This window comes from Magnolia sinica, chromosome 13 (genome assembly GCF_029962835.1).
Source record: "Magnolia sinica isolate HGM2019 chromosome 13, MsV1, whole genome shotgun sequence".
In the NCBI taxonomy this organism is placed as follows: Eukaryota; Viridiplantae; Streptophyta; class Magnoliopsida; order Magnoliales; family Magnoliaceae; genus Magnolia; species Magnolia sinica.
The window spans coordinates 21,882,802-21,909,563 of NC_080585.1; the positions used below are offsets into that span (position 1 = coordinate 21,882,802).

The 26,762-nt window shown below is 41.8% G+C and overlaps 1 protein-coding gene across 9 annotated transcripts in view; it reads left to right on the plus strand.

Annotated features, from left to right (window-relative positions):
- Positions 1-1,661: 1,661 nt before the first annotated feature.
- Positions 1,662-26,762, plus strand: part of LOC131223199 (ABC transporter C family member 3-like) — a 43,363-nt gene continuing 18,262 nt past the window's right edge. For 4 of the 9 annotated variants that reach the window (XR_009160332.1, XR_009160333.1, XM_058218519.1 and 1 more), the window contains exons 1-2: positions 1,662-2,634; positions 17,422-18,938. Coding sequence is in view for 3 of the 9 variants with exons in the window: in XM_058218519.1 (XP_058074502.1) it covers positions 1,755-2,634; positions 17,422-18,938 (2,397 nt within the window). In the remaining 6 variants the exon portion in view is untranslated. Of the gene's footprint in view, positions 4,146-4,703; positions 4,791-4,888; positions 5,546-5,659; positions 5,825-6,074; positions 6,370-6,962; positions 7,178-7,608; positions 7,915-8,020; positions 8,085-8,559; positions 8,800-8,878; positions 9,099-9,303; positions 9,470-9,558; positions 9,794-17,421; positions 18,939-26,762 lie in introns of those variants that run through there. The other 5 variants (XR_009160329.1, XR_009160330.1, XR_009160328.1 and 2 more) reach the window with 5 other exon arrangements.

The window sequence follows — 26,762 nt, forward strand, 5'->3', positions numbered from 1 at the left end:
TCACACCCATCATAGAAACCTTCTTATATGCTATACATTTGTTTATTTGCCATCCAACCTGTTCATATGTCAAATATAAGCTAAATCCAAAACTTCTACAGCTTCCATTAAGTTTTTAGTGGTGAGATATCAATTTTTACTGTGTGGTCCACTTGAGCCTAGGGTCTGTCTCATTTTTAGATTCACATCCTAAAATGAACTAGAAAATAGATGGACGGACAGGATGAAATACGTACATCAATGTGGCCCCACAGAGCCCTCCCTGACGTATTATCATCCAGCTGGACAGGACACAATCTGCTTCCACTTACTCCCACTCCCCTTGAGCGGATTGGCTGGTGTACCAAGCACCACCCATGTGGCTGGTGTGTTGACGTCACTAAGTTCTGTGTGTCCCATCATGAGTTATTAGTTATATCTAAACCATCCATCCACTCGGTGAGCTAGTTGTAAGGCTTGAGTCGAAAAATAAGACAGTTCTAAAAATCAGGTGGACCACACTATAAAAAGTAGTGGGGGATTGGAAGCCTGCCATTGAAACCCTTTTAGGGGTCACAAAATTTTTGGATCAATATGATATTTGTTTTCTCTCTTCATCCAGGTCTGTGAACTTACTAACAGATTGGAACGAAAGTCAACGTTTTGGTGAGCCCTACAAATATTTTAACAGTGAGAATCATTGTTCCATTGCTATTTGTAGTGTGGTCCACTTGAGCTTTGGAAATTACTCATTTTTGGTATCAAGATCTAAAATGATCTCTCCAAATAAATGACCGGTGTAGATATGATAAATACATCACTGTGAGGGCCCATATTAATCTCCTTTGAACCGGTACTACAACCTGAGCTCGAGGACCGTCAGCGCTAGTCTTCGAACACACGTATCCACACCATATCAAGGGGTTGGATGGAAAATAATCGACACAGTGGGTCCTAGGAAGGTTTTAGCTGTGATCATCCTTAGCACCGTTGCTTCCTATAGTGTGGTCCACTTGAACCTTAGATCTGCCTTATTTTTTGTCCACTACTCTAAAATGATGTGAAAAGAGAGATGGACGGTGTGGATAAGATTAATACATCATCGTAGCCCTTAGTTGCACTCAGAGCCTCCGCTGTCTCGAGCTCCGAACAGGCGCTGCTTCTCCGTCACGCTTCCTCACTTGCGCATCACGGTATTCTGCACCCTTCCACGAAGCCGCCGCCTCTGCCTCGTTAGGACATAAGCTAAAAAATAATAGCAGGAAATAGGGAATCCAAAGCGTACCATTAAAACCTTCCTGGGCTTGAATCAAGTTTGATATTTGTGTTTTTCTCTTATCCATGTCTGTGTGACCCTACAGACCGGTTAGATGATGAAAAAACATCAACGTGGTGGCCCAGTGAAGAAAACAAATTTCAATGGTAGACGAATTAAGGTCAATGTTTCTTTTAACGTGGGCCATTTAAGCGTTGGATCTTACTCATTTTAACTTTGCGCCTAAAAATGTTATGATAAAATGGATGAACGGTGCGGATATATCATATACATTACTATGGGTCCAGGGATTTAAGTCAACACTTTTTATCGATTCTCGAGGTGGAGTTATTCTCACGCTTTAAAACCAGGTGAAAAAGTAAGAATTACTTGCTTACCAGGACTTACCAGTATAATGGAAAATCAAACAGACCCTAAAGTCGCCGCCTATCTCTCTTGCTTCCATCCTCGGTCCTCCATGCAAATCTAAGGCCAACCATCTCAGAGAAAACCCACATCAATGGCTACTTTCAATGCTCGAAATAATGGTATGTTCATACTCTTCTCACACCCATCTCCCCACATGATGAAAGCCATTGCTTTTCTCCAAAATGCCATATTTCTACGTGGATTTTCAGCCTCCATTCATCTTGCTTTCATGCTTCTTCTATCCATGATATGGGTCATCAAGGGATGTAACATGGGTGGCCGTGGAAATTCAAAAGAGAGGCTGAAAGACAGTAGCTTTTTGTATTACAAACCCGCCCTTTTCTCTTCTTTGGGTCTGTCTCTGTTTCATCTCGTTCTTTGCATTTTCAACTACTTTGTTTGGTATAAATATGGTTGGTCTGATGAAAATCTCTCCATCCAATTGGATTTAGCTCTCAGAACTCTTGCTTGGTTCACGATCTCAGCCTACTTACACTCCAAGTTCCGTTATTCGGAAGAAGAGAAATTCCCAATCTTTCTGAGGATTTGGTGGTTCCTCTACTTCTTCATGTGTAGTTCTTTTCTCGTTCTGGATCTCGTTTTCTATCGGAAACCTGGAATTCTGCCGATCCATTTGTGGGTTTTGGATTTTGGGTCAGTTCTCGTCGGGTTTTTCCTTTGTTATGTTGGATTATTCGGAAAGAAGAACAAAGAAGAAGAGGCGTGCCTTCTGGAAGAACGTCTTCTGGATGGGAATATCCTTGGTGGGTCTTTCAAGAAGAGCAAGAAAGATAATGTAACTCCATATGCAAATGCCAGTCTTTTTAGTCTTCTTACTTTCTCTTGGATGAGTCCGTTGCTTAAAGTCGGTTATAGGAAGACATTAGACCTTGATGATGTTCCTCAGCTTGCTGACAATGATAGTGTTAATGGGGTCTTCTCTGTTTTCAGAAATAATCTCCAAGAAGATAGTAGCAGTAGTGATGGAGTAGGAACTCTCAAATTGGCAAATGCATTGTTTTTCTCTGTTTGGAAAGAAGTTGTTTGGACAGCTTTGTTTGCACTTCTATACACAGTGTCCTCTTTTGTGGGTCCCTACCTTATTGATGGCTTGGTCCGATACCTCAATGGGCAAATAGAATTTGCGAATGAAGGGTATGTTCTGGTTTCCACATTCTTCATTGCGAAGCTTGTCGAATGCCTTACGCAGCGGCATTGGATGTTTAGGCTGCAGCAGGTTGGGATCCGGACTCAAGCTGCTCTGGTCGCAATGATTTATAAGAAGGGTCTGTCACTGTCGAGCGAGTCAAGGCAGGGCCATACCAGTGGAGAGATCATCAATTTCATGACCATCGATGCGGAAAGGGTTGGGGATTTCTGTTGGTCTCTGCATGATCTATGGTTGGTTCCTGTGCAAGTTACACTGGCTTTGTTGATCTTGTACAAGAATCTTGGGCTGGCTTCGATCGCAGCTTTTGTTGCGACTGTGGTTGTTATGTTGATGAATATCCCGTTGGGGAAGTTGCAAGAGAATTACCAGGAAAAGATGATGGAATCAAAAGACGAACGGATGAAAGCGATGTCTGAGATCCTCCGGAATGTGAGGATCCTCAAGCTCCAAGCATGGGAGATGAAGTTCTTGTCCAAGATAGTAGAGCTAAGGAAAGAAGAAACGAGCTGGTTGAAGAAATATGTCTACACATCGGCCATGACGACGTTTGTCTTCTGGGGCACACCTGCGTTTGTGTCTGTGGTTACATTTGGAGCTTGTATGCTTATGGGGATACCGCTAGAATCGGGAAAGATTCTATCTGCTCTTGCGACATTTGGGGTATTGCAGGAGCCCATTTATAATCTCCCAGAAACAATTTCCAATGTTGTGCAGACAAAGGTTTCTCTTGATAGAATTTCATCGTTCCTTCGCCTTAAGGACCTTCAGTCCGACATTGTAGAGAGGCTTCCAGAAGGTAGTTCTGATGTCGCAGTTGAAATAAGCAATGGGAATTTCTCTTGGGATCTCTCTTCTGAGAATCCTACTTTGAAAGATTTGAATTTTCAAGTATGGCATGGGATGAGGGTGGCCGTTTGTGGAACAGTTGGGTCAGGAAAGTCAAGCTTGCTTTCTTGCATTTTAGGAGAAGTGCTGAAGATATCTGGGACCATTAAATTGTGTGGGACCAAGGCCTATGTTGCTCAATCACCTTGGATACAGAGTGGGAAAATTGAAGAAAATATATTGTTTGGTAAGGAAATGGATAGGGAGAAGTACGAGCTTGTTCTTGAAGCATGTTCGCTGAAGAAAGACTTAGAGATTCTATCATTTGGCGATCAGACGATCATTGGCGAGCGAGGAATCAACTTGAGTGGTGGACAGAAGCAAAGAATACAGATTGCACGCGCTCTATACCAGGATGCAGACATATATCTGTTTGATGATCCTTTCAGTGCTGTCGATGCTCATACAGGAACCCATCTATTTAAGGTATGTCTTATTTTGGCTCCGGAATATGTTATATTTTCACATGTTACAGCCCTGAAATTGATAAAGTCCAATATATTCGACATCAAACTCTTCTCATTTGTAGTAGATTAGGTGATTTTGTTTGTTCATGCCTTACAAACGACATGGTAAGCTATCTAGCTAGTAGTCGAGAACATAGTTCAAAAAACTGAAGATGGAGACATCGAATTGATATATTCTCCACACGAATCGGGATGGCTCAAATATTGGTTGGGTTGGCTCAAAGACTCAACTGGGTATTTAAATGAACACAAATTCATCTACCCTATGAAAGGTTTTCAGTATAAACCCTGTTTTCCCAATTTAAAAACTGAGTTGGCAAAGTGGCCATGCCTCAAAATTCAGCCTAGTTGAGTCAACCAAAATGAGTTTTGACTAAACTCATCGATTTTTGGAACAACAGTTGCAAATTTAAACCCCACCTAAAGGACTTGTACTAATTGTCTTGTCTCTTTGAGCATTTGGGTAATTTTCATCTTTGAAGAACTTTAATACATGTAACAAACCTCTGAATGGCAGGAGTGCCTACTTGGGATTTTAGGATTGAAGACGGTTATCTATGTTACCCATCAAGTAGAGTTTTTGCCTTCTGCTGACCTTATCCTGGTGAGCACTTCTCTTTTTCTCTAATTTGTATTGGTTCCACAACCCCTGATAAGTGCATCACCAATTCATGAGAAAGATAACTTTCTCTGGCTTGGCAGGTAATGAGAGATGGGAGGATTACACAAGCTGGTAAATACAATGACATTCTCAACTCGGGAACAGACTTTATGGAACTCGTCGGTGCGCATAAGCAGGCCTTGTCAGCCCTTGATTCTATGGAGACAGAGCCTGACTTGCAAGAAAGCAATAGTGTGGAAGATGGTTCGTGTGATACTGGAACCAGAAAACATTCCTTTCACAAAGACAAAAAGAAGAAAGAGGATCAGAACGGTAAAATGGATGAAATAATTGAGCAGAAGGGGCAGCTTGTTCAGGAGGAAGAAAGGGAGAAAGGCAAGGTTGGCCTATTGGTCTATTGGAAATACATTACAACGGCATATAGAGGAGCTCTTGTACCATTGATATTGCTGGCCCAGATTCTCTTTGAGGGCCTTGAGATTGGCAGCAATTACTGGATGGCATCGGCGACTCCTGTCTCAAAAGATACAAGAGCTCCAGTTGAAGGCTCAGTTCTCATTCTCGTCTATGTTGCTTTGTCCATCGGAAGCTCCATTTGCGTCCTTGTAAGAGAGTTGATGCTTGTTACAGCTGGATATGAGACAGCGACTCTATTGTTCAATAAGATGCATATGTGTTTATTCCGAGCTCCCATGTCATTCTTCGATGCCACTCCAACTGGACGAATCCTCAATAGAGTAAGAGATCCATATACTTGTTCTCAGGATTCAAACCATGGGACTGGACTTATTTGGTATTTTGAGGCCACTACGGCTACACTTCTTTAAGTAAGCTGCCTTTTTCTTTTACAGGCATCGACTGATCAAAGTGAAGTAGATGCAGACATTCCCTTTCATATTGGGTCATGTGCCTTTTCATTCATTCAGATGCTGGGAATCATTGCTGTAATGTCTCAGGTTGGGTGGCAGGTTTTCATTGTTTTCATCCCCGTTATTGCAACCTGCATTTGGTATCAGGTAATGCCTGTACCTGGGTCTTCTTCTTGTTGAATTTACAGATAGCTTCAGACATAAATATTTTTTCCCCCTAATTTTTAGTTTTTAAAAGTATTTTTATGTTTGCTAATCTTCATAAATATATATTTTTTCTAGTTCTGTTATTTACAATCTGATCATAGATAGCTTCAATCCATAATAGAATGATGCTGTAACACAATAAATCCTCAGGTAACTTCCTATGATGTTGCTTATGTTTGTTATTCCACAGCAATATTATATACCTACCGCACGAGAGCTAGCACGTCTGGTTGGAGTCTGCAAAGCGCCCGTCATACAGCACTTAGCAGAATCTTTATCGGGAGTGACTACAATCAGGAGTTTCGATCAGGAATCAAGATTCATGGACACGAACCTGTGTCTGATCGATGGGTATTCACGACCCAAGTTTCATTCTGCTGGCACAATGGAGTGGCTCACCTTCCGCTTGGATATGTTATCATCCATCATGTTCACCTTTTGTTTGATTTTCTTGATTACCTTGCCAAAGGGTGTAATAGATCCAGGTATAGCTTCATTCAAGAGTGACATGATCCTCAACCTGCGGCTATCCATAGCATCCTCAAGTCTTCAGTTTGTATATGTGGCATCCAGGGTTCAGTGATCTACTCTGTTGATTAGATGGGCCTTGCCTAAAATCTCCAGATTGGAAGATCCTAGTTGTTCAATCGTTAGCCTATTTCCATTTGGATATGGACCAGTATGGTTTCTATTCCTTACAGTCTATTTTAGGCCACCAATGAAAAGTTTAGGATTGTCCCATTGAAGAAATTTGGAGTATGATTGTCCTATTGAAAAGATCTGGACTATGATTGTCCCATTGAAGAAATTTGGATTATGATTGTCCTATTGAAAAGATTTGGACTATGATTGTCCCATTGAAGAGATTTGGACTGTTTCTCATCCACTGTGCGCTCATCATGCAAATGGTCTGGATTATGATAACATGGGCCCCACTTGTATAAACTTAGAACCCGAGGATACTATACATTACCCTCAGGTTGAGGATCTTGTATCCATATGTTTGTGGAATAGCCTCTGACTTCTTACTGATCACAGGCATGGAGAAATGTAATTTTACTGCTATAATCTTTTTCAGGCATTGCGGGCTTAGCAGTAACATACGGACTTAATTTAAACACGTTTGCAACTTGGGTCATATGGAATGTATGCAATCTTGAGACCAAAATCATATCTGTTGAGAGAATATTTCAATACATGAGCATTCCTAGCGAACCCCCGCTTGTCATAGAAACAAATAGGCCGGACCCTAACTGGCCAATGAAAGGAGAAGTTGATATTCGTGATTTGCAGGTAATCTCACATCTCTTACCATTGAAGCTTCTTTGTAATCAATGATACCATGAACTCCATCTTTTAAAAAAATTCGTTCTGTTGGATCGCATTGAAACAGTTTTCTTTTACATTACTTGTAATGATTCACTTGGCTTTGAACTTTTTTCCTATTAATAAGATGCTTTTTTCCAAAGATGATGGGTCACCTACAATTGGTTATAGGTAAACCTACAGCCAATTTTAGCATGCAAGGGATTCTGGGTAATCCCCCAATTAATTGGGATAAGTCTTAGATGATGATGATGATGATGATGACAATGAACAGGTTGTGGGTGGTCGGTCCTCTTTTTCTACATGTTGCTTTAAGCTTCTTTTTAGATAATCATGCAATTTTCTTCTTTTTTCTTTTATAATTATTTGCAACATCTATTTGAAAATTTTGGATACAGGTCCGTTATGCCCCACATATGCCTCTTGTTTTGAGAGGTCTTACGTGCACTTTCCCGGGCGGGATGAGGACTGGTATTGTTGGGAGGACGGGCAGTGGAAAATCCACTCTCATACAGACACTCTTCCGCATTGTTGATCCAGTTGGCGGTCAGGTTCTGATAGATGGCCTTGACATTTCTACTATTGGACTGCATGATCTCCGATCCAGATTGAGCATCATCCCACAAGACCCGACTATGTTTGAAGGGACTGTGCGAAGCAACCTTGACCCTCTTGAAGAGTATACGGACGAACAGATTTGGGAGGTGTGTTTGTTTTACTATCTGCATTGCCAACAATATTTGCATTTTTTTAAATCTGTGGATTCCAGTGTGCTGAGATTTGTTGACGTGCAATTCTTTCTTATTTTAGGCTCTTGATCGGTGCCAACTAGGGGACACAGTTAGGAGAAAGGAGGGAAAGCTCGACTCAACAGGTTTAACTTCTTTTTCTTTAGGTCATATTTACTTCATCTGGTCCGCTTATCATCGGAATATGGTATATGCATACTAAGTACTTTTACTGGGTGTTAGTCTACTCTGCGTGGTTTTAATACTCGACTCCGAAGTCATGAAACCAATTTGTGCATGTTTGGATAAGTGACTCAGTTCATTCTCCTGTGAAAATGTGAAGGGTCAACTTGGTTTGAGAGAGTTTTAAGACCTTGCTTCAGAGTAATCATGAATTGCATGCCAAACATCTCTAATCGCAAAATAAATTTGAGTTTTTTAGGATTTCATTTAGTTTTTGAGCAGGTAGTGTAGTTCCTGTGCTTCCACTGAAGTAAGCATGATGTACAGAGTTTCTATGTGGACCCAGTTATTTTGAGATGCCTTTTGAAACCTGTAGCAGTGTCTGTATCTGCTCTTGTACAATGTGTTAAAGAGTCTAATGGCTGATGTGAATGTCAGTGGCTGAAAATGGAGAGAACTGGAGCGTGGGTCAGAGGCAACTGGTCTGTTTGGGACGGGTGATATTGAAGAGGAGCCAGGTCTTGGTACTTGATGAAGCAACCGCTTCGGTTGATACTGCAACTGACAACCTAATTCAGCAAACACTAAAGCAACAGTTCTTGGGCTGTGCAGTCATCACTATAGCACACAGGATAACATCTGTTCTCGATAGTGACATGGTCTTGCTTCTTGATAATGGTTAGCAATTTACCAATCCATTTTTCTTCTATGATCTTTTCATCCTTTTCAAGGCACTTGATTTTGTTTTCCTGAACAGGCCTTATTGCAGAATACGACTCTCCAACGAAACTGTTGGAAAACAAATCATCTTCATTTGCAAGACTCGTCGCTGAGTATTCTGTAAGGTCAAGCTCAAGTTATGAGAACTTAACGAATCTATAAATGGCTGGAAATACTTGGGCTGTCTGTAGTTGATATATGACCTGATTGATTATGATGATAATGAACACGAGTCCATGTCATCTTCTCCTTATGCTGTAAGTACACAAGCAATGTTCTTTGCTATTTAACTGAAGGTTTGGAATCCCGTTTGTGTGTCTATGGTAATATATTTACTAGATGGTATCAACCCGACAAACCACTGCTTGGTTCACTTCACGATTAATACAAATTTTCTAGTCAGTGGAGCACTTCTTGGTTGGTTCTGTTTGCAATCATCCGATCCATCACCCACTTTTGTAGGTAAATGAAAGTTCGGCCCATGGTTCCTAACAGAATGTCCATAAATTGAATGGTCAGAGAACAGCCTCTTGGTGTGATTTACGACCATTGGTTCATCAACAAGGTGGCCCATCATTTGGTTCTGATTAAGCTGTGGATTCATTTATCTTATTCTGTTGGCTAGAAGGTTGATACTGTTTACAAAATGATATTGGATGCACACTGGACCTGTACTAATATATATATCTGATATTTTTATTATGCTTTTTTCTACAGATTTCATGACTAATCTCGATAATGGGTTGGGAATACATGGCAAGAGCGACTCACAAATGCTGTAGAATTTCATTCAGTTTTGTTTTTGTATGATTCCAATAATACTGTAACCTGAGTTCTGGATATCTAGGAACTTAGTGCAGTTAAATGAAGCATTATAAATTTTGAGATATAAGCAAACTGTGCGACATATCTTGGCTTTGCTAATGAGCTTTATGACCTGTTTAGGTGTTTACACTTTTCAGGGCAGATGGGATTTGCTCTTTTAAATTTCCCATTGGGATAATCTGTAGTCTAACTTAAAGCGATTTGAATGGCAATATGGGGATAAGCATGCTTTGTAATCCTGCTAGTGGCTTAGTGAGAATTGATGAAAACCCAATTACAATAGACCTGCAAGTGGCTCAGCCGGATCAAGCACAAAGCTCTAGGAATTTTGGCACATTATTGTGGGAAATTTAAGGAGAAAACTCGACCTTTTAGGGCCTATTGGGTGCCAATTAAAAATGGGTTCATCTCATTTTTTTGTTAACAGTAATATGTATTAGAGATCATAGTTCATTGAACTCATTTGTTTAGTTAAAAATGATTATGTATTAGTGATCATAGTCCATTTAAATTATTGGTTATCAAGATTGTCTTTTATCCTTAATGCAATCTTTGGTATATAATTACTGTTATCTAAAAGGAGATGAACTCATTTTTAAGTGGAACTAAACAGAGCTTTTAAGAAATCAAATTCAATCAACCAGTCATAAAAAATTCTTTATACATAACCATATTTGTTAATGTAAATAAATCCTAAAATAATCGTAACCATCTATCATTTTTAATTCTAGCCATCTGTTTCAATGAAACATAGAACTATCTCCTAATCTCACCACAATAATACATGACTCCAGTATATTGACCTTAACCCGAAAGGGAATCAAAATCATATAATCTTAGGCTTGTTGGAAAGGTAACTCGATAAGCTTTAAAATGGGATTAATTTCACATTGTCTTGATATTGTTTGGTAAACAAAAAGTAGGTTGCAAGATAAGTGACAGTAATAGTAAGAAATTTGAATTGTATCTAGAAAACTAAGAGCTAGGAGAAATTGTCTCTATGGGTTCATTTTGTGTGCATCATACAGATGTGTAGATATCGTTTCTTGAATAAGGTTATTTTATGATGATTATGATGACGTCGGTGTCCGACAGTGAAACTACCTATTTGTAGAAGCATGCATGGATAGTGCAAAGAGTTTAATACTCGAATACCATGTGTTTGGAGGCTGACAGCTATGTTTAGTCATGCTCCACCATGGTTGATTTAGTGATTTGGATGATTTGGATTGTGTTATAATCATAACATGTGTATTTGTATCAACCATAATATTCCAACAACTATCGTATTTCCTTCCCTAGCAAAATTGAATCCTCACAGGTGCGCCTACTGTTATGTGGGATAAATATTTCATGTACACAAGATCCACTCCATCCATCAGATGAGCTGCCCTATATTTGGCTATAATCTCTAAAAATTAGACTAATCCAAAACTCGTGAAAGCAAAACTAGACCATCCATTGGAGTTGTTCCCTAAAAAACCAATTTGGATTTGATATTGATGATCTTGACTGTAGATCATAATAATAATTTATCCTAGATGGATAGATTTCAATGCTATAGTTAATATGTGGAGTGCCTTAAATGTGCATGACATGGGTTAAAGGAGAGAGATTCATTTGGCTGTTCTTAAGAACTTAAGAGTGGACACAATGGTCACTGACCAATGGAAAGTTGTGGGCCATCGAACTCAATACCATGTTATGCCTCGACCACCTAGCAGATTATAGAAAAGATATGTGGTTACTAACATTATTATATGGCCATCTTATGTGAGGGGACTAATGACAAGTTAGGATGGAAGGTGTACAGTCAATATGCCTTTGCCTCACCCCACATAAGAGTACGTTGGGGTTGTGCTATGGGAATCCAATGTTTAGTTGCTTCTTAAGCCTCTATTATCTGAATTAGTATTCATTATCTTAGTTAATATACATAGAACATAATTTATTTTTTTTTGAGTTTGTAGTCCTTAGGCCTCTTGAGATTGGAGATAACGACCTATGGCTAAGAAGAGTTGTGATCCATGGATCTTGGTGCCTTGGCCATGACCATATAATTACTTGGACATACATGTTTCACTTAGATTGATCATCATGTATGATGGGATTGACTTGGTATCAAGATGGAATTCTCTACCATTGAGGTTGGCTTGGTGTTAGTGTGTCATCGCATTACTTCATAATCTATGAGCGTGTCATGAATGATTTTTTGCATTGGGCTCTTTGATCACATTGGCATGATTGCTTGCAAATAATTAATCTAAGAAGCCCATCATAACCAAATTAAAAGATAATTGCAATTATACTAGCTCCATTAAATCCCTTGTTCTAAGGATATATAGATGGAGAGATCTCGATTGATACTGCTTTGTCTCATTTTATGAGGCCACTTAGAGGTCATTGAAAATGTCTATAGTTGGGTGGCTTCACTAGAGTTGTCAAAGTCCAAACAATTTAACATGAGATCTGCTTGGTTTGCCCGAGACATTAGTATGTGGTTTAATCTTATAATTTAAACTGTCTATTAAATGTTTTAAAGGATAGCCAATATTTTTATGGTTTTTAATTGGTTAATTGTAGGTTTTTAACCATTAACTTTGAGTTTTAAACGTTAATATGTTTTAAACCTTACTTGATAGACATCCAATGGATGTGATTTGTTGATCCACTCCTCAGATCGCATGGAATTACCCAATGATGCTGACCACGGACACTAGAGGTATTTAGACTACTTGAGTATATGGATTAGAAAGGTAAACCCATTTCTTTTATAATAGAGTATACAAAAACTTTTAGAGTGGTGCAGCACGATACTGAGGGCACCTCTTGGAACCTTATAAGATTTTATCTAGCCGAGAGAGAATGAATAAGCCCCGGAATGTCTACTCTTCCGTGGTGCGTCCCTTATGTGTGAGAGAGAGAGGAGAGAGGAGAGCGGAGAGCAAAAAGAATGGAAGAGCGGAAAGATAGAACGTCCTCACCTCCATCCCGGTATATGTGTTCACACGTATAGCATTTGGTACACCCTAGGATGGCTTTGGTCAGCCCTCAACTCCTACCAAAGGTCCTGACGTGGCTCTCATCTTATTAAAATCCTGATAGATCGGGATATGCTTTGAAAAAAAAAAAGTTTATTATAATTATTATTATTTATAGGTATAATCTCATGATGAATGGTTTGTGCTTTCTATGGTTATAATGGTAATTCATAGGGTAAATTAAAATGGGATTTTGATTAGGTATTACTCCAGTCTTTTCCGTGCTCGGGACAGGCTAGGGTTCCTAGGGCCTACCATGTTGTCAATATGTTCATAAAGCATATAGACTTGGATGATGGGAAAACACAAATATCATATTGGTTCAAAGATTCTGTGGTCTCTAAGAATTTTTCAACGGTAGGAATTTAATCCCTACTGTGGTCCACTTAATACTTGGATCTTCCTCATTTTAAGTTTCATAATCTGAAATGATATGAAAAAATGGATGAACGGTGTGGATGAAAGCCATACATCAGGGAAGCCTCTCGGAGCCCCAGTCTGTTCTGAGCTCGGAATAGGCGGGGTAGTACTTAATCAGTGGACAACGACAACGTACTTGAAGTCAATAGAGCAGGCACGTGGTGACGACTTTGTGGAAGAGGCCTAGACTCCTATTCTAGGAATGCTATAGCATATTGGGCAAACCTTGTGGGGCCCACCATAATTTATGTGTCTTATCCACTCGGTTCATCCGTTTTAGCAGCTTATTTTAGGTATGATCCCAAAATCAAATCATTTCCAAAGCTCAAGTGGACCACACCACAGAAGAAGGGGTAAATTGAACATCTACCATTGAAATCTTAACTGCGCAACAGTGATTTTGGATCAAGCTAATATTTGTGTCATCCCTTCGTTTGGGCCCTGTGACCTTATGAACAGGTTGGACGACAAATAAACATTGCTGGGGACCTTACGAAGGTTTCTACTGTTTTCCTGTGCGGTGGGATCCACTTGAGCTTTTGGACTCAACCTCTTAAATGAGCTTAAAAAACGGATGGATGACTCATCCTCTCAAACGCAGGACGGCCATGCACGAGCTTTATAAGATTCGACTCAGTCCCACGGACACGTTCGCGCTTGAGTCAAATCAGGACTTTTCCAAGATTGAGGCTGAATTAAAAGTTTCAAACGAGACTCAGATAAGTTGCATCCGTCTCGGGCCGACTCTTAAAACAATGGATATACAGACGACAATTACTAGCCAAGGGTCATAAAAGTTGGCCACATGTGCACAAAACAAATAAAAGGTTAAGAGCCATTGATCAACGGTCAACATATTGTGTACATGTGTGGCCTACATGATGATAAGATCTGATGCGGTTTAGCTGGTGACCCCACCGCAGCCATCTAGTTGATATCAAAGCTCGGTGGGCTCAACCATGATGTATGTGTTTTATTTATTTTATAGCTCATTTTTAGATCACGAACCTAAAACAACATGGATCTAAAGATAAAGTAGGCCATAAGAAACGATGATAATTGATTGCTTATTGTTGAAGTCTTCTTAGATTCCACATAAGTTTTGGATCAAGTTGATATATGTTTTTCCTCTTCATCCATGTGACTCACGGAGAGGTTAGATGACATATAAACATCCATGTGGGTCCTAAAAAGATTTGGTCTTGTCCACTTATGATTCACTTGATCTATGGATCAAGGTCAATTTTGAAATCATGCCCTAAAATATATGAAAAAATAAATACACTGCATAGATAAAACGCATACATTATGGTAGGACCGTAAAGCTTTGATGCCAGCTGCGTGAGTCGCATTGAGGTCACCTGCCAAACCACATTGGATAAGGTCTACCTCAGCAAGGCATGTAAGGGCGTAGGTTAGGTGTTACCCGAGTAATAGCTTAGTCTGCCCACCTTGATCAGACGTCGTATGTCCACCCCATCCATCCCTCTTTTAAGACACTGTAAAAATAAATATACCGATACCTGAATATATATGATGTATGCCATTAAAAACTTCTCAAGACCCATTGTATCTGTAATCTTTATTTGCCATCTAACACGAACTGGATGAAGGGAAAATACAAAGAATAGCTTGATCTAAAACTTTTATGACCTATGAAAAGTTTTTAACAGTCATCCACCACTTTTTTCAGCCTTGTGGTCCATGGGAGATTTGGATCTGCTTAAGTTTTGGGATTACGTTGTTAAATGAGGTGAAAAATGAATGGACGGCATGGATGTGAAATAAATTCATCAAGGTGAGCCCCGCGAAGTGAGGATAACACCCACTAAGCTGTTACCCCAGTAACAGCTAATCCACTCCCCGGCATGTAGACCCTGGTCATGACTTAGACGGGCAGATACGTGCCTGGCTGCCATTTGAACCGCAAGTACACATGTATGGGTACGATGGCATATAAAAATCACGGTATATCCGAGAAGCTTTCAATGGTGGGCCTCTAGTCCCACTCTTACGTGTGGTGTGGTCCACCTGAGTGATTTTCGATCAGCCTGATTTTTGGGGCCACGACCTGAGATGAGCTGGAGCATGATGGACTGGTTGGATGTCACACAGGCATCACCTCAGCCCACCCCAGGTCTGATAAAAAGGCCCAGGAGCAGTGTCCAACCCAACTTCCTCCAGTCAAAAGAGAGGATGACATGCAGCCGTTAAGTCTCCTGCCGACGTGTACAATATCCGATCCATCCATGCCACGCCATGATTACCACCTCTCAATTAAATCAAGTCCACTGATTCATTGGGTGGTGGGCCAAACCAGCGCAGCCAGTCAGGACAGGATTCGTCTACCATACCTGTTTTAGGCACCTTCCTAAAACACCCAGGCTCTGTGGGGCCTTTATGTTTTAGATGTAATCCACTCCGTCCATCTGGTGAGAGCCATCATTTGGACCGTACATATAAAGATAAGTCCATGGAAAAACTATGATGGTCCACACAAACGTGAGCAACGTAAAACTGCTCCCAATATCTCTCAAGTTCACACAGGGTTGCCCACCTGATATCTGTCAGCCTGAGTTTTGTTCTTTCATTTCAACCCGGTGTGATACACCTGGTTAATGGGTTTGGTGGAAGATACACACCATGATGGCCTCACACAAAAATCTATGGTTGGTATCCCATTCCTATTTCCCCCTGTGGTGTGACCCACCTAAGTAACATATCTAGCTGATTTTTTACTCCAGGTCCAAGAATCGAGAATAGAACCTGATGGACAGAGGGGATTTTACGAATAAAACAAGGTGGTCCCCACAAACTCGGATGTTGAACTCACTGAGTAAAATATGTACTGTAGAGGATTTCGTGTGGGGTGGCCCAGTTGAGATTTGGATCTACTTTAATTTTGGGTTCATGTCATAACATGATCTAGAGTAACTGATGGACAGAGTGGATGTCACGACGGACATCTCAGTGGGCCCCACTGAGCTTTGGGTCACAGGGACTCCCTCTAACAGGGGTTACAGGAAAGTAGAGTCTGAAAGCGAGCGTGTATGAGAAAGTTCAGGAATAGCCGTTGCAGAATGTGGTCATCTACGATCACAGCCGAAGAGAGGAAGTAGGCCTTTCTTTCAAAAGGCCTATCAACGACAAACTGTCAGTCTCCGCACATCTCTTTCATGCGCGTCCCACCCATCTCGTAAAGTCTCCAGCTTTCTGTCCTAACTCCAGTGTCTTCTCCGTCACTTTCTCCCGTGCCGATCGACCACGTCATCCTGCAGCCGTCTCTCTCTCTCTCTCCGATCGACCACGTTATCCTGCAGCCGTCTCTCTCTCTCTCTCTCCCCCTTATATACAGAACTTCCATCTTCACTTAACATTCAAATCTAAGGCAACCCGTCTCAGAGAAAACCCACGTCAATGGCTACTTTCAATGCTCGAAACGATGGGATGTTCATGCTCTTCTCACACCCAACTCCCCACATGCATAAAGCCATTGCTTTTCTACAAAATCCCATCTTTCTACATGGCTTTTCAGCCTCCACCCATCTTGCTTTCATGCTTCTTCTATGCATGACATGGGTCATCAAGGGATGTAACATGGGTGGCCATGGGCATTCAAAAGAGAGGCTGAAAGACCGTAGCTTTTCGTATTACAAACCCGCCCTTTTCTCTTCTTTGGGTCTCTCTCTGTTCCATTTTGTTCTTTGCATTCTCAACTACTTTCTTTGGTATAAGTATGGTTGGTCTGATGAAAATCTCTCCACCCAATTGGATTTAGCTCTCAGAACTCTTGCTTGGTTCACGATCTCAGCCTACTTGCATTTCAAGTTCCGTAGTTCGGAAGAGGAGAAATTCCCATTCTTTCTGAGGATTTGGTGGTTCTTCTACTTCTTCATTTGTTGTTATTTCGTCGTTCTGGACTTGGTTTACTATGGGAAAGCTGGAATTCTGCCCACACATATGTGGGTTTTGGATTTTGGGTCCATTCTAGTCAGTTTGTTCCTTTGTTATGCTGGATTATTCGGAAAGAAGAACAGAGAAGAAGAAGCGCGTTTTCTTGAAGGGCCTCTTTTGGATGGGAATAGCGTCAGCGGTTCTTGCAAGAAGAGCAGGAAGGATAATTTAACTCCATATGCAAGTGCTAGTCTGTTTAATCTTCTCACTTTCTCTTGGATGAATCCGTTGCTAAAAGTCGGTAATCAGAAGACATTAGACCTTGATGATGTTCCTCAGCTTGCCCACAATGATAGCGTTAATGGCGTCTTCTCTGTTTTCAGAAATAAGCTCCATGAAGATAGCAGCAGAAGCAGTAGTGGAGTAGGAACACTCAAATTGGTGAATGCGTTGCTCTTCTCGGTTTGGAAAGAATTGCTGTGGACAGCTTTGTTCTCGCTCCTATACACAGTGTCTTCTTATGTGGGTCCCTATCTTATCGATGCCTTTGTTCAATACCTCAGTGGCCACAGTGAATTCGAGAATGAAGGGTATGTTCTGGTTTCCACATTCTTCATTGCAAAGCTTGTTGAATGCCTTTCGCAGCGGCATTGGCTCTTTAGGCTGCAGCAGGTTGGCTTCCGGGCCAGAGCAGCTCTGGTTGCAATGATTTATAACAAAGGTCTGTCACTGTCGAGCCAGTCAAGGCAGGGCCATACTAGCGGAGAGATCATCAATTTCATTACTGTTGATGCAGAAAGGGTGGGGGATTTCAGTTGGTATTTGCCTGATCTATGGATGTTTCCTGTTCAAGTGACGCTGGCTTTGTTGATCTTGTACAAGAATCTCGGGCTGGCTTCCATCGCTGCTTTTGTTGCAACTGTGGTTGTTATGTTGATGAATGTCCCTTTGGGGAAGTTGCAAGAGAAGTACCAGGACAAGATGATGAAATCGAAAGACATACGGATGAAAGCGTTGTCTGAGATCCTTCAGAACATGAGGATTCTCAAGCTGCAAGCATGGGAGATGAAGTTCTTGTCCAAGATAGTTGAGCTAAGGAAAGACGAAACGAGCTGGTTGAAGAAATTTGTCTACTCGTCAGCCATGATTTTGTCTGTCTTCTGGGGGGCACCCACATTTGTGTCTGTGGTTACGTTCGGAGCTTGTATGCTTATGGGGATACCGCTAGAATCGGGAAAGATTCTATCTGCTCTTGCGACATTCAGGATATTGCAGGAGCCCATTTATAATCTACCCGATACGATTTCCATGGTTGCGCAGACAAAGGTTTCTCTTGATAGAATTTCGTCGTTCCTTCGCCTTGAAGACCTTCAGCCCGATGTTGTAGAGAGGCTTCCGGAAGGTAGTTCTGATGTTGCAGTTGAAATAAGCGATGGGAATTTCTCTTGGGATCTCTCTTCTGCGAATCCTACTTTGAAAGATTTGAATTTCCGAGTTTTGCATGGGATGAGGGTGGCTGTTTGTGGAACAGTTGGGTCGGGAAAGTCAAGCTTGCTTTCTTGCATCTTAGGAGAAGTGCCGAAGATATCTGGGACCATTAAATTGTGTGGGAGCAAGGCCTATGTTGCTCAATCACCTTGGATACAGAGTGGGAAAATCGAAGAAAATATATTGTTTGGTAAGGAAATGGATAGGGAGAAGTATGAGTCTGTTCTTGAAGCATGTTCACTGAAGAAAGACTTGGAGATTCTATCATTTGGAGATCAGACGATCATTGGTGAGCGAGGAATCAACTTGAGTGGTGGACAGAAGCAAAGAATACAGATTGCTCGTGCACTATACCAGGATGCGGACATTTATCTGTTTGATGATCCGTTCAGTGCTGTCGATGCTCATACAGGAACCCATCTATTTAAGGTAAGTCTTATTTTTTTCCTCTGGATTTTGTTATATATTTGAGAACAAACTCTTCTCATTTGCAGTAAAATTAAGTGATTTTGTTTGATCACGGCAAGCCATTTAACAGGCTAGTAGTGGGAAACATTGTTCGAAAAACTGAAGATGGAGACTTCGAATTGATTTATATTGGTTGGGTTGGCTCAAAGTTTCAACTGGGTATTTAAATGAACACAAATGGCTCTATGCATGTGAAAGGTTTTCAGGATAAACTCTGTTTTACCCATTTAAAAACTGAGTTGGCAAAGTGGCCACGCCTCAAAATTTAGCCAAGTCGAGTCAACCGGACGGGGTTTCAAGTTAACTCATCGATTTTTGGAACTACAGTTGCAAATTTAAACCCAAAGGACGCGTACTTATTGTTTTTCTCCTTTGAGCATTTGATGTAGAGTGGGTTGCAGACACTTCTATGGCAAAGATGGACCAGAGAAGGCCCAATCAGAAGCGGAAATGATCCAGACTGTCAGAACCTTAAAACAGTCATATCTTGCAAACCGGAATGAGCTTTTCGACGCATCATATATGATTTTGGAGTAGGAGATTCCATCAGATCGACGGTCAAAATTCTCTTTTATTTTCGTTTTTACTATAAATAGTAAGTTTTTAGTGGCATATAACTTTTTGATCCTTTGAGTTGTAGGAGTCGTGCCCAACATGAAAAGGGCTTAAGAAAATTTAGGTGAATAAGGTGGCTCGGCCTAATTGGACACTTACTATTTTTGGCTGAAAACCTTGAAGTTTAGTAGGAATGGAGATCGTCTATGAATAGTAAGTTTACTATTTATTGTGAGTCACGTTTTTAGGGAATTGGAGTCTAAAACTTTATCCTAAGTTTGAGCTCATTATTTAATTTTGTTTTATTTATTTATTTATTTATTTATCATCAATCAATTTATTTCAAATTTATTAGAAATTATTTTTATTTTTATCCCTCGTGGATTCGAGGAAGCTCTATGAGGAATCCAGAGAGCTCCATGGATTCAAGGTAGTTATTCCCTGAGGAAGACGGTGATTGACCTCATTGTCAAATGGTTTTGGGTTTGAATACTCTCCTTGTGAGAGTTCCTTCCTTTATATAGAGATTACAAGGCTGAAAATCAGCCATTACATCTATACAAAAATCTGTACAAAAATAAACTCCTATCAGTTACAAGCATATCTACAATATTCTTTTCTATACATAGCTAGACTAAAAAAGATAGAATATATGTTGCCTCAATAGACTAGGCCAACACATATCCAACTGTTATATCTGCTAACATCCCCCCTCAAATTGGTGCTGGGCGATCAAGAAGCGTCAATTTGTCAATTAGGAACTAATGGCGATGACGAGAGAGAACCTTGGTGAAGACATCAGCGGTTTGGTGCTAAGTGGAAATGTGTGGAAGAGTAATCTCATGGCAAGCAAGGGCTTCACGAATGAAATGACAATCCACTTCAATATGTTTGGTGCGCTCATGAAAAACGGGATTGGCAGCAATCTGAATAGCACTGGTATTATCAGCATAAAGAGGAGTAGGAGTAAGCTGCGAACACTAAGTTCACCCAACAACCCTCAAAGCCATACAATTTCAGAATAGGAGGACGACATAGCCCGATATTCAGACTCGGTGGATGAGTCTGAGACACGATCCTGCTTCTTACTCTTCCAAGAAATAAGGGCATCGCTAAGAAACATACACCAACCCATAACCGAACGACGAGTATCTGCACAACCAGCCTAGTCGGCATCACTAAAACCTCTCAACCGTAAAGAATTCCCTGAAGGAAAGAACAAACCACGACCAAATGTCCCTTTGAGATATCGAAGAAGATGACGAACAGCGGCCAAATGTGTCTGGCAAGGAGCCTGCATAAACTGACTGACCTGCTGAACAGCAAATGAGATATCAGGTCGAGTAATGGTCAAATAATTCAAACTACCCACTAGCTGTGGATACATCGAGGGATCAGATCAGGAATCATCATTTGCCTGACGCAACTTCAAATTGACCTCCATAGGTGTAAGAACTGAATTACCATCTTGAAGACCGGTTAAGGAAAGAAGTTCTTGGGTATACTTATGCTGATGTAAGAGCAGGCCATTCAGACAATGTTGGACCTCAAAACTAAGAAAATACCGCAATGGACCAAGATCTTTCATATGAAACGAAGATTTGAGTTGCTGCTGGAGCTGCTCAATTAATTGGAGATCAGATCCGGTAATCACAATATCATTTACATACACGAGAAGTATAATGATCCCAATAGCAGTCTTGCTGATGAAAAGAGAGGAGTCATACTGACTCTGAGTAAAAGTGAAATCCAGTAGAGTAGTTTGAAACTTCTCAAACCATATCCGCAGTGTAAGACCCGTAACTTAGTCCGTACCATTCCGTAGATTCCCGCGATCCTCCTTGTCGAATTCCGGCAACCCGCAACCTATAACCGGCATTTGCGCGTGACCCTGAGTCATACGCGGTCAACCCGAGTCGACTCAGCCCGAGACTTGTACCCTAGCGACCGCGCCGTCGCCGGGGTTCCAATGTCGCATCTCACGCGTTGAGGCGATACCTAGGCCAGGAGATGTGGGCCTGCGTTCAGTTCGAGGAAAACGCCGCGCGTTTGCAATCCCAAGAGAATTTCTACAACATGTCCTATTAATCAAGTGCACATCAATCACCTCATGTCAAGTACAAGAGTAAAGTCAACTCTCTCTTACACACCCATACATGTCAAGTAGATACCCATCACCCATCACTCACTCCCCATCACTCCATCACTCCATCCCATCTCCTCTCTCTCTTATTTCTCCCTTCTCTTCCAAGCAACCCCAAGATCGTACGTATGAACCTCCCAAGCTCTTATGGAGAAGCTCTAGTGTGGCCCACTTCTTACCCTCTCATCTCTCATCTCAACCATCAACATGTCATCATCTTCCATTAAAGAAGAAGCCAAGAAGCCAAGGGAGCTAGAAGAAGACGGTGGGTGATCTTGGATCTATATCTTTGTCATTTTATTTTATTTTAGTTTTGTGATTTAAGGGCCCACATGTAGTGGGACCCACCTTGATGTATTCTTTGTATCAAAGAGGGGCCCCTCCATCACCGCCGATCTCTCTCTCTCTCTCTGTGATGGATTGTGGCCCACCTTGATGCATGATATTATCCACGCCATCCATCATCCGGATGGTGGAAATCCCACCCCGATGTAGGATCCATACCATCCAGTGATCAGGCCTGGACGAAGGTAAAAACAAATATCACTTGATCCAACACGTGTGGCCCACTGGACGTGGGACCACCATGATGTAAATGTTTCATCCACCGTCCAATCCCTGGACGGTGGAAAAAAACCTCCTGTACATGTACCCCTGTCCAGGCCGTCCAGGGCATAGACGCTGATCTGTTTCAAAGAAAAATAAATATCTATATATAATATAATAAAATAAAATATAAATATATATTATAATAATATATACAATACATATAAGTATATCAGGTGTGGGCCACGTGTGTGGAGCCTCAACATGATATATGTGTTTAACCAATGTCGTCCACCTATTTGCGTGGGACCCATCCCACACGTGTGAGGGTGGGGCCCACCAGAGGCCATTTGATGTATGTATTTTGTCCAGCCGTCCATCTAGACGCTGGACGTGCAATACATTTCAAAAAAAATTAATAATAAAATATATTATACACATATTATATATATATATATATATATATGAATAAATATATAAATATAATATGTGGTGGGCCCAACGTGGAGACCCACCTAATTGGGAAGGGATTGGTTGGCGTATCAAACGCTAGCAAGTTCTGTGGATCCCACGCTATATGGGTTCATCTACACCGTCCACTGCATGGACCCCATCATGATGCATGTATTTTATCCTATTTGTCCATCATCAGGACATGGACCCCACCATGGCAGCGTGTGGGGCCCACCTTGACCTGATGTGTTTCATCCACACCGTCCAACCATTTGGCAAGCCTGTTTTAAGGCTTGAGACTAAGCTGAGGTAGATTCAAATCTTTGGTGGGCCACCACATGGACACCACCATGATGTATGTGCATCATCTGGATGGTGGCTGGACACTGGATATCTATATTAAATAAATATATGTATATATATGGGATGTATATATTATACTATTATATTATATAATATGATAATATATATATATATATATATATATATAAGGTATGTATATATACATACAGATGTATATTTGTACGTGTGGGCCCCATGTGGGATCCACCTTTTTAGGGATTTAGTTGGCTGGCGTGCGTTGATCTGCAACCAGCCATACAGCTGTTGTAATTACGGTGGGCCACCACCTGGCACCCGCCTTGATGATGTGTTGCATCCACCGTCCAGCTCATGGACGGTGGATCCCTATCATGATGCATGTGTATTATCTATGCTGTCCACCCGTTTTGATGGTGGGACTCACCTGCTGACTGGCGTCAGCGAGTTCTGTTGGTCCCACGTGATGTATATGTACATCCCAGCCGTCCTGATGGTGGGACCCGCTGCTGGACAATGTTTGGATGGTGCTGATTTACATAGGTAATGTTTGGATGGTGTTGATTTACATAGACAATGTTTGGATGGTGCGGAATTACATGTGAAAATATTTGGATGGTGTTGATGTACCTGGACGATGTTTGGATAGTGCTGATCATCATTAGTGGGCCATGTGCCCCATGGAATGATAATGTACAATGATACACATGTTACACCTACAACTATTGAAATAATTTTGGTGTGGTCCAAGCCCACTTGAGGACCATTGGTGCGGCCCATCCATTAGGCCCATCATGATGTATTTTGGCCCATGGGCGGGGCCCACCTGTTTGTATTGTTAGTCTCAGATACGTGGCCCATTTGATGCATACGAGGCCTAAGCAGTGCGGCCCACTTGTTGTATATGAGGCCCACGTATGAGGCCCATGGTGATGCATTTACGACCCATTTGACGAGGCCCATTGCGATAGGTTGAAGGCCCATGGGACGAGGCCCATCGTGATATATCCGAGGCCCATGGGCGCGGCCCATTAAGATGTATTCAAGGCCCATGGGCAAGACCCAATATGATGTATTCAAGGCCCATGGGTGAGACCCATTGTGATGTATTCGAGCTCCGTGGGCATGGCCGATACATTCAAGGCCCTTGTATGAAGCTCGATGCGATGTATGTGAGGCCCAAGAGTGAGGCCCAATGTGGTGTATGTGTGGCCATTACCTTGTATATGAATCTCTTATGTGGGCCACTCCTTGGGAGCAATGTTGGTTAGATGTACACATTGATGGGCAATGATGGTTGGAGGTCCTCATTGTGACCTTCCCTTAGGCCTTGTTAGGCCCATTCGCATCATTCTCTAAGTGGGTTGACCCTAATTATTGGGCCTCATTTGCATGATCTATCTATTCTCATTAGGCTATCCCAAGATATTGGGCCCCCATTGCTTGTTAGTGGGATTACTTCTTTTATTTTTTAGAGTCCATTTAGGATTCATTTGGGCCCCCTAGGGCAGCTAGTGGGCCATGCAATAGTATGGTGAAGGAACCCTTTCCGGATCCCTAGGATTGTGGGTAAGCCACTTAGGCCCAACCATGCAATAGTATGGTGAAGGGCCGTGACCTCTACAGGCACATCGCGGTTGGCAGGATTGGACACCGGAAATCTTGTTCTACATGGGGTGCTATAGATGTCCCTGGGTTAAATTTCCTAAACCTTTATGGTACTAGGAGGTTGCTCCAACGTCTAGACTGAGTGGATGCATGAGCGTCGAGTGCCGATTACCAAGAGGCCGCGCTTTCCGTTGTATCGTGGTCGGTTGGAAGGGGGTACGGCCTTACCTGCCCAAGAGGAGCGGGCAAAGCTAGGCTGAGTTTGACTAGCTCGAGGAATGGGTCCGCTATCGACGAGCTGGGCCCAATATTGGCAGGCAGATAGTGAAGTCTCTTCCACTCACCTTGTTACGCGCGATGGGGCAGTAATCTGGTTTGGAGTGTACTAGACCCTGGTGATATTCCAGAGTTGAGCTGTATTGATATGTGGACTTAGATGAGGATGGGTGTGCGTGAGTTGCATCTCGCATTGCATGGCCTTGGTATGACCAACATAATTCATGCCTTGTATCGCATGGCCTTGGTACGACCAATAGTATTCATGTATTCTGTTCACTCCCCAAGTATAGGGTTGTGATGTAGTAATAAACTCAGTAAGACCGAGGTCGAATCCACAGGGACTGAACCTGTACGTTATCTGAAAATAAGTAGAACTAGAACTAGACTAAGATGTAATTTAAACCAAATAGAATTTAAGAAATAATTGTGGAATAATTGTCTAAAACTTTAAGGAATTTAGAGGAATGGAAACTGGGGATTCAGAGGATCCACTTGTAGAGATCAGGGAGATCTTATGCCATCATCATCTAAACTAGACTGAAAATATAGTTTTTAAAGAGATGAAAGATATATGAATTAGAATGGATTCCATCATCAATCCATGCCCATGAGGTAAAGTAAACAATAGAATTAAACTAATTACCAACCAATCAATAATGCAGGGAAGTTAGGAAGGGTATCATCATCCGACCATGCCCAGGAGACTATGGCGAACAACAGGGCTTCCTGACTTCATAAACATAAAAAGGGGAAAGGAATACTCAAGGCCATTGCAGATCCATTGTAATTTTAGTCACAATGGACCATTAAAGACAAAAAAACATTCCTAGAAACATCATCAGTCAGTTTAAACAAAAAAAAACATAAGTAAAAAAAAACTCCCATCAGGCCACAAGCTTCACCTCTTAGCCCCAGCTAAGAGGTTTAGCCAAGAATAAACATGTTTAGGCTCAACATCCTCTTAAAATAAAGAAAAAAAACAGTAATAAACAAATTCAAAAGAATAGTACTCTCTCTCTTACTCTGTCTGCTAGTCCCACGGTCCAGCAACCCTTCACGTTCCCTGTCTTTCTCCCAAGCCGTGCACAGCAGCAGCCGATCCTCGTTACTCACCTCCAAACCGAGCCTCCTCCTTTCTTCCCGTTTCTTCCTGACCTCCAGCAGCAACTGACTCTGTTCCTCTTTAAAGATGGCCAGCTCCCCCCTGGTGCTGTAGAGTCCCACCATCAATAGCCTGCGGAAACAGTCCTTCCGCAACCAGGAATACACGTCCTCTGCTGCGGAATACCTTACGCAGTCCGGAGTTTCCTGTCTCCCTTCTTTTTATTCTTTGCTTTTTTTTTCAAAAGGACAGCGTCCCCTGGGAGATTTTTGGCCCACCTACATGATGAACGGTTCAGATCAGCCGTCCGACCGCCCCTAAGGGCGTACAACTCGCCGTGAAAGTCGGACGGCGTCCGGTTGCGAAAACAGGGTAGCGTCATTGACGCTGTGACGATGGTGGGCCCCATTTCACTGTCTTTTTGGAAAATCCGATCCGTCCACTGCGTTCTACTCGAAAAACCAGGTGGGAAGCACTATTTTTGGACCAAATCCTATGTGGCCCACGTTATCTTTCAAGTCACCGTCCATCCTGTGCTTAATAACTAAGAAAGTGAGGAAATTTTCATGATGCCTAAAAGGAGACCTAGGCGTGGGTTAAACCCCCATTCCGAATGCATTGGACGGTTCAGATCTTCCATAGGGATGATGGGTGGGGCCCACTAGCCAAAAACGGTCGGCCAGCGTCCGTTGCTGCGTAAATAAAAAAATTTGAGTTTTGAGTCGGTCAGCGCCTGCTGACCGACTTCCTTATTTTCTATGTTCGTCCGGTGCACTTGTGC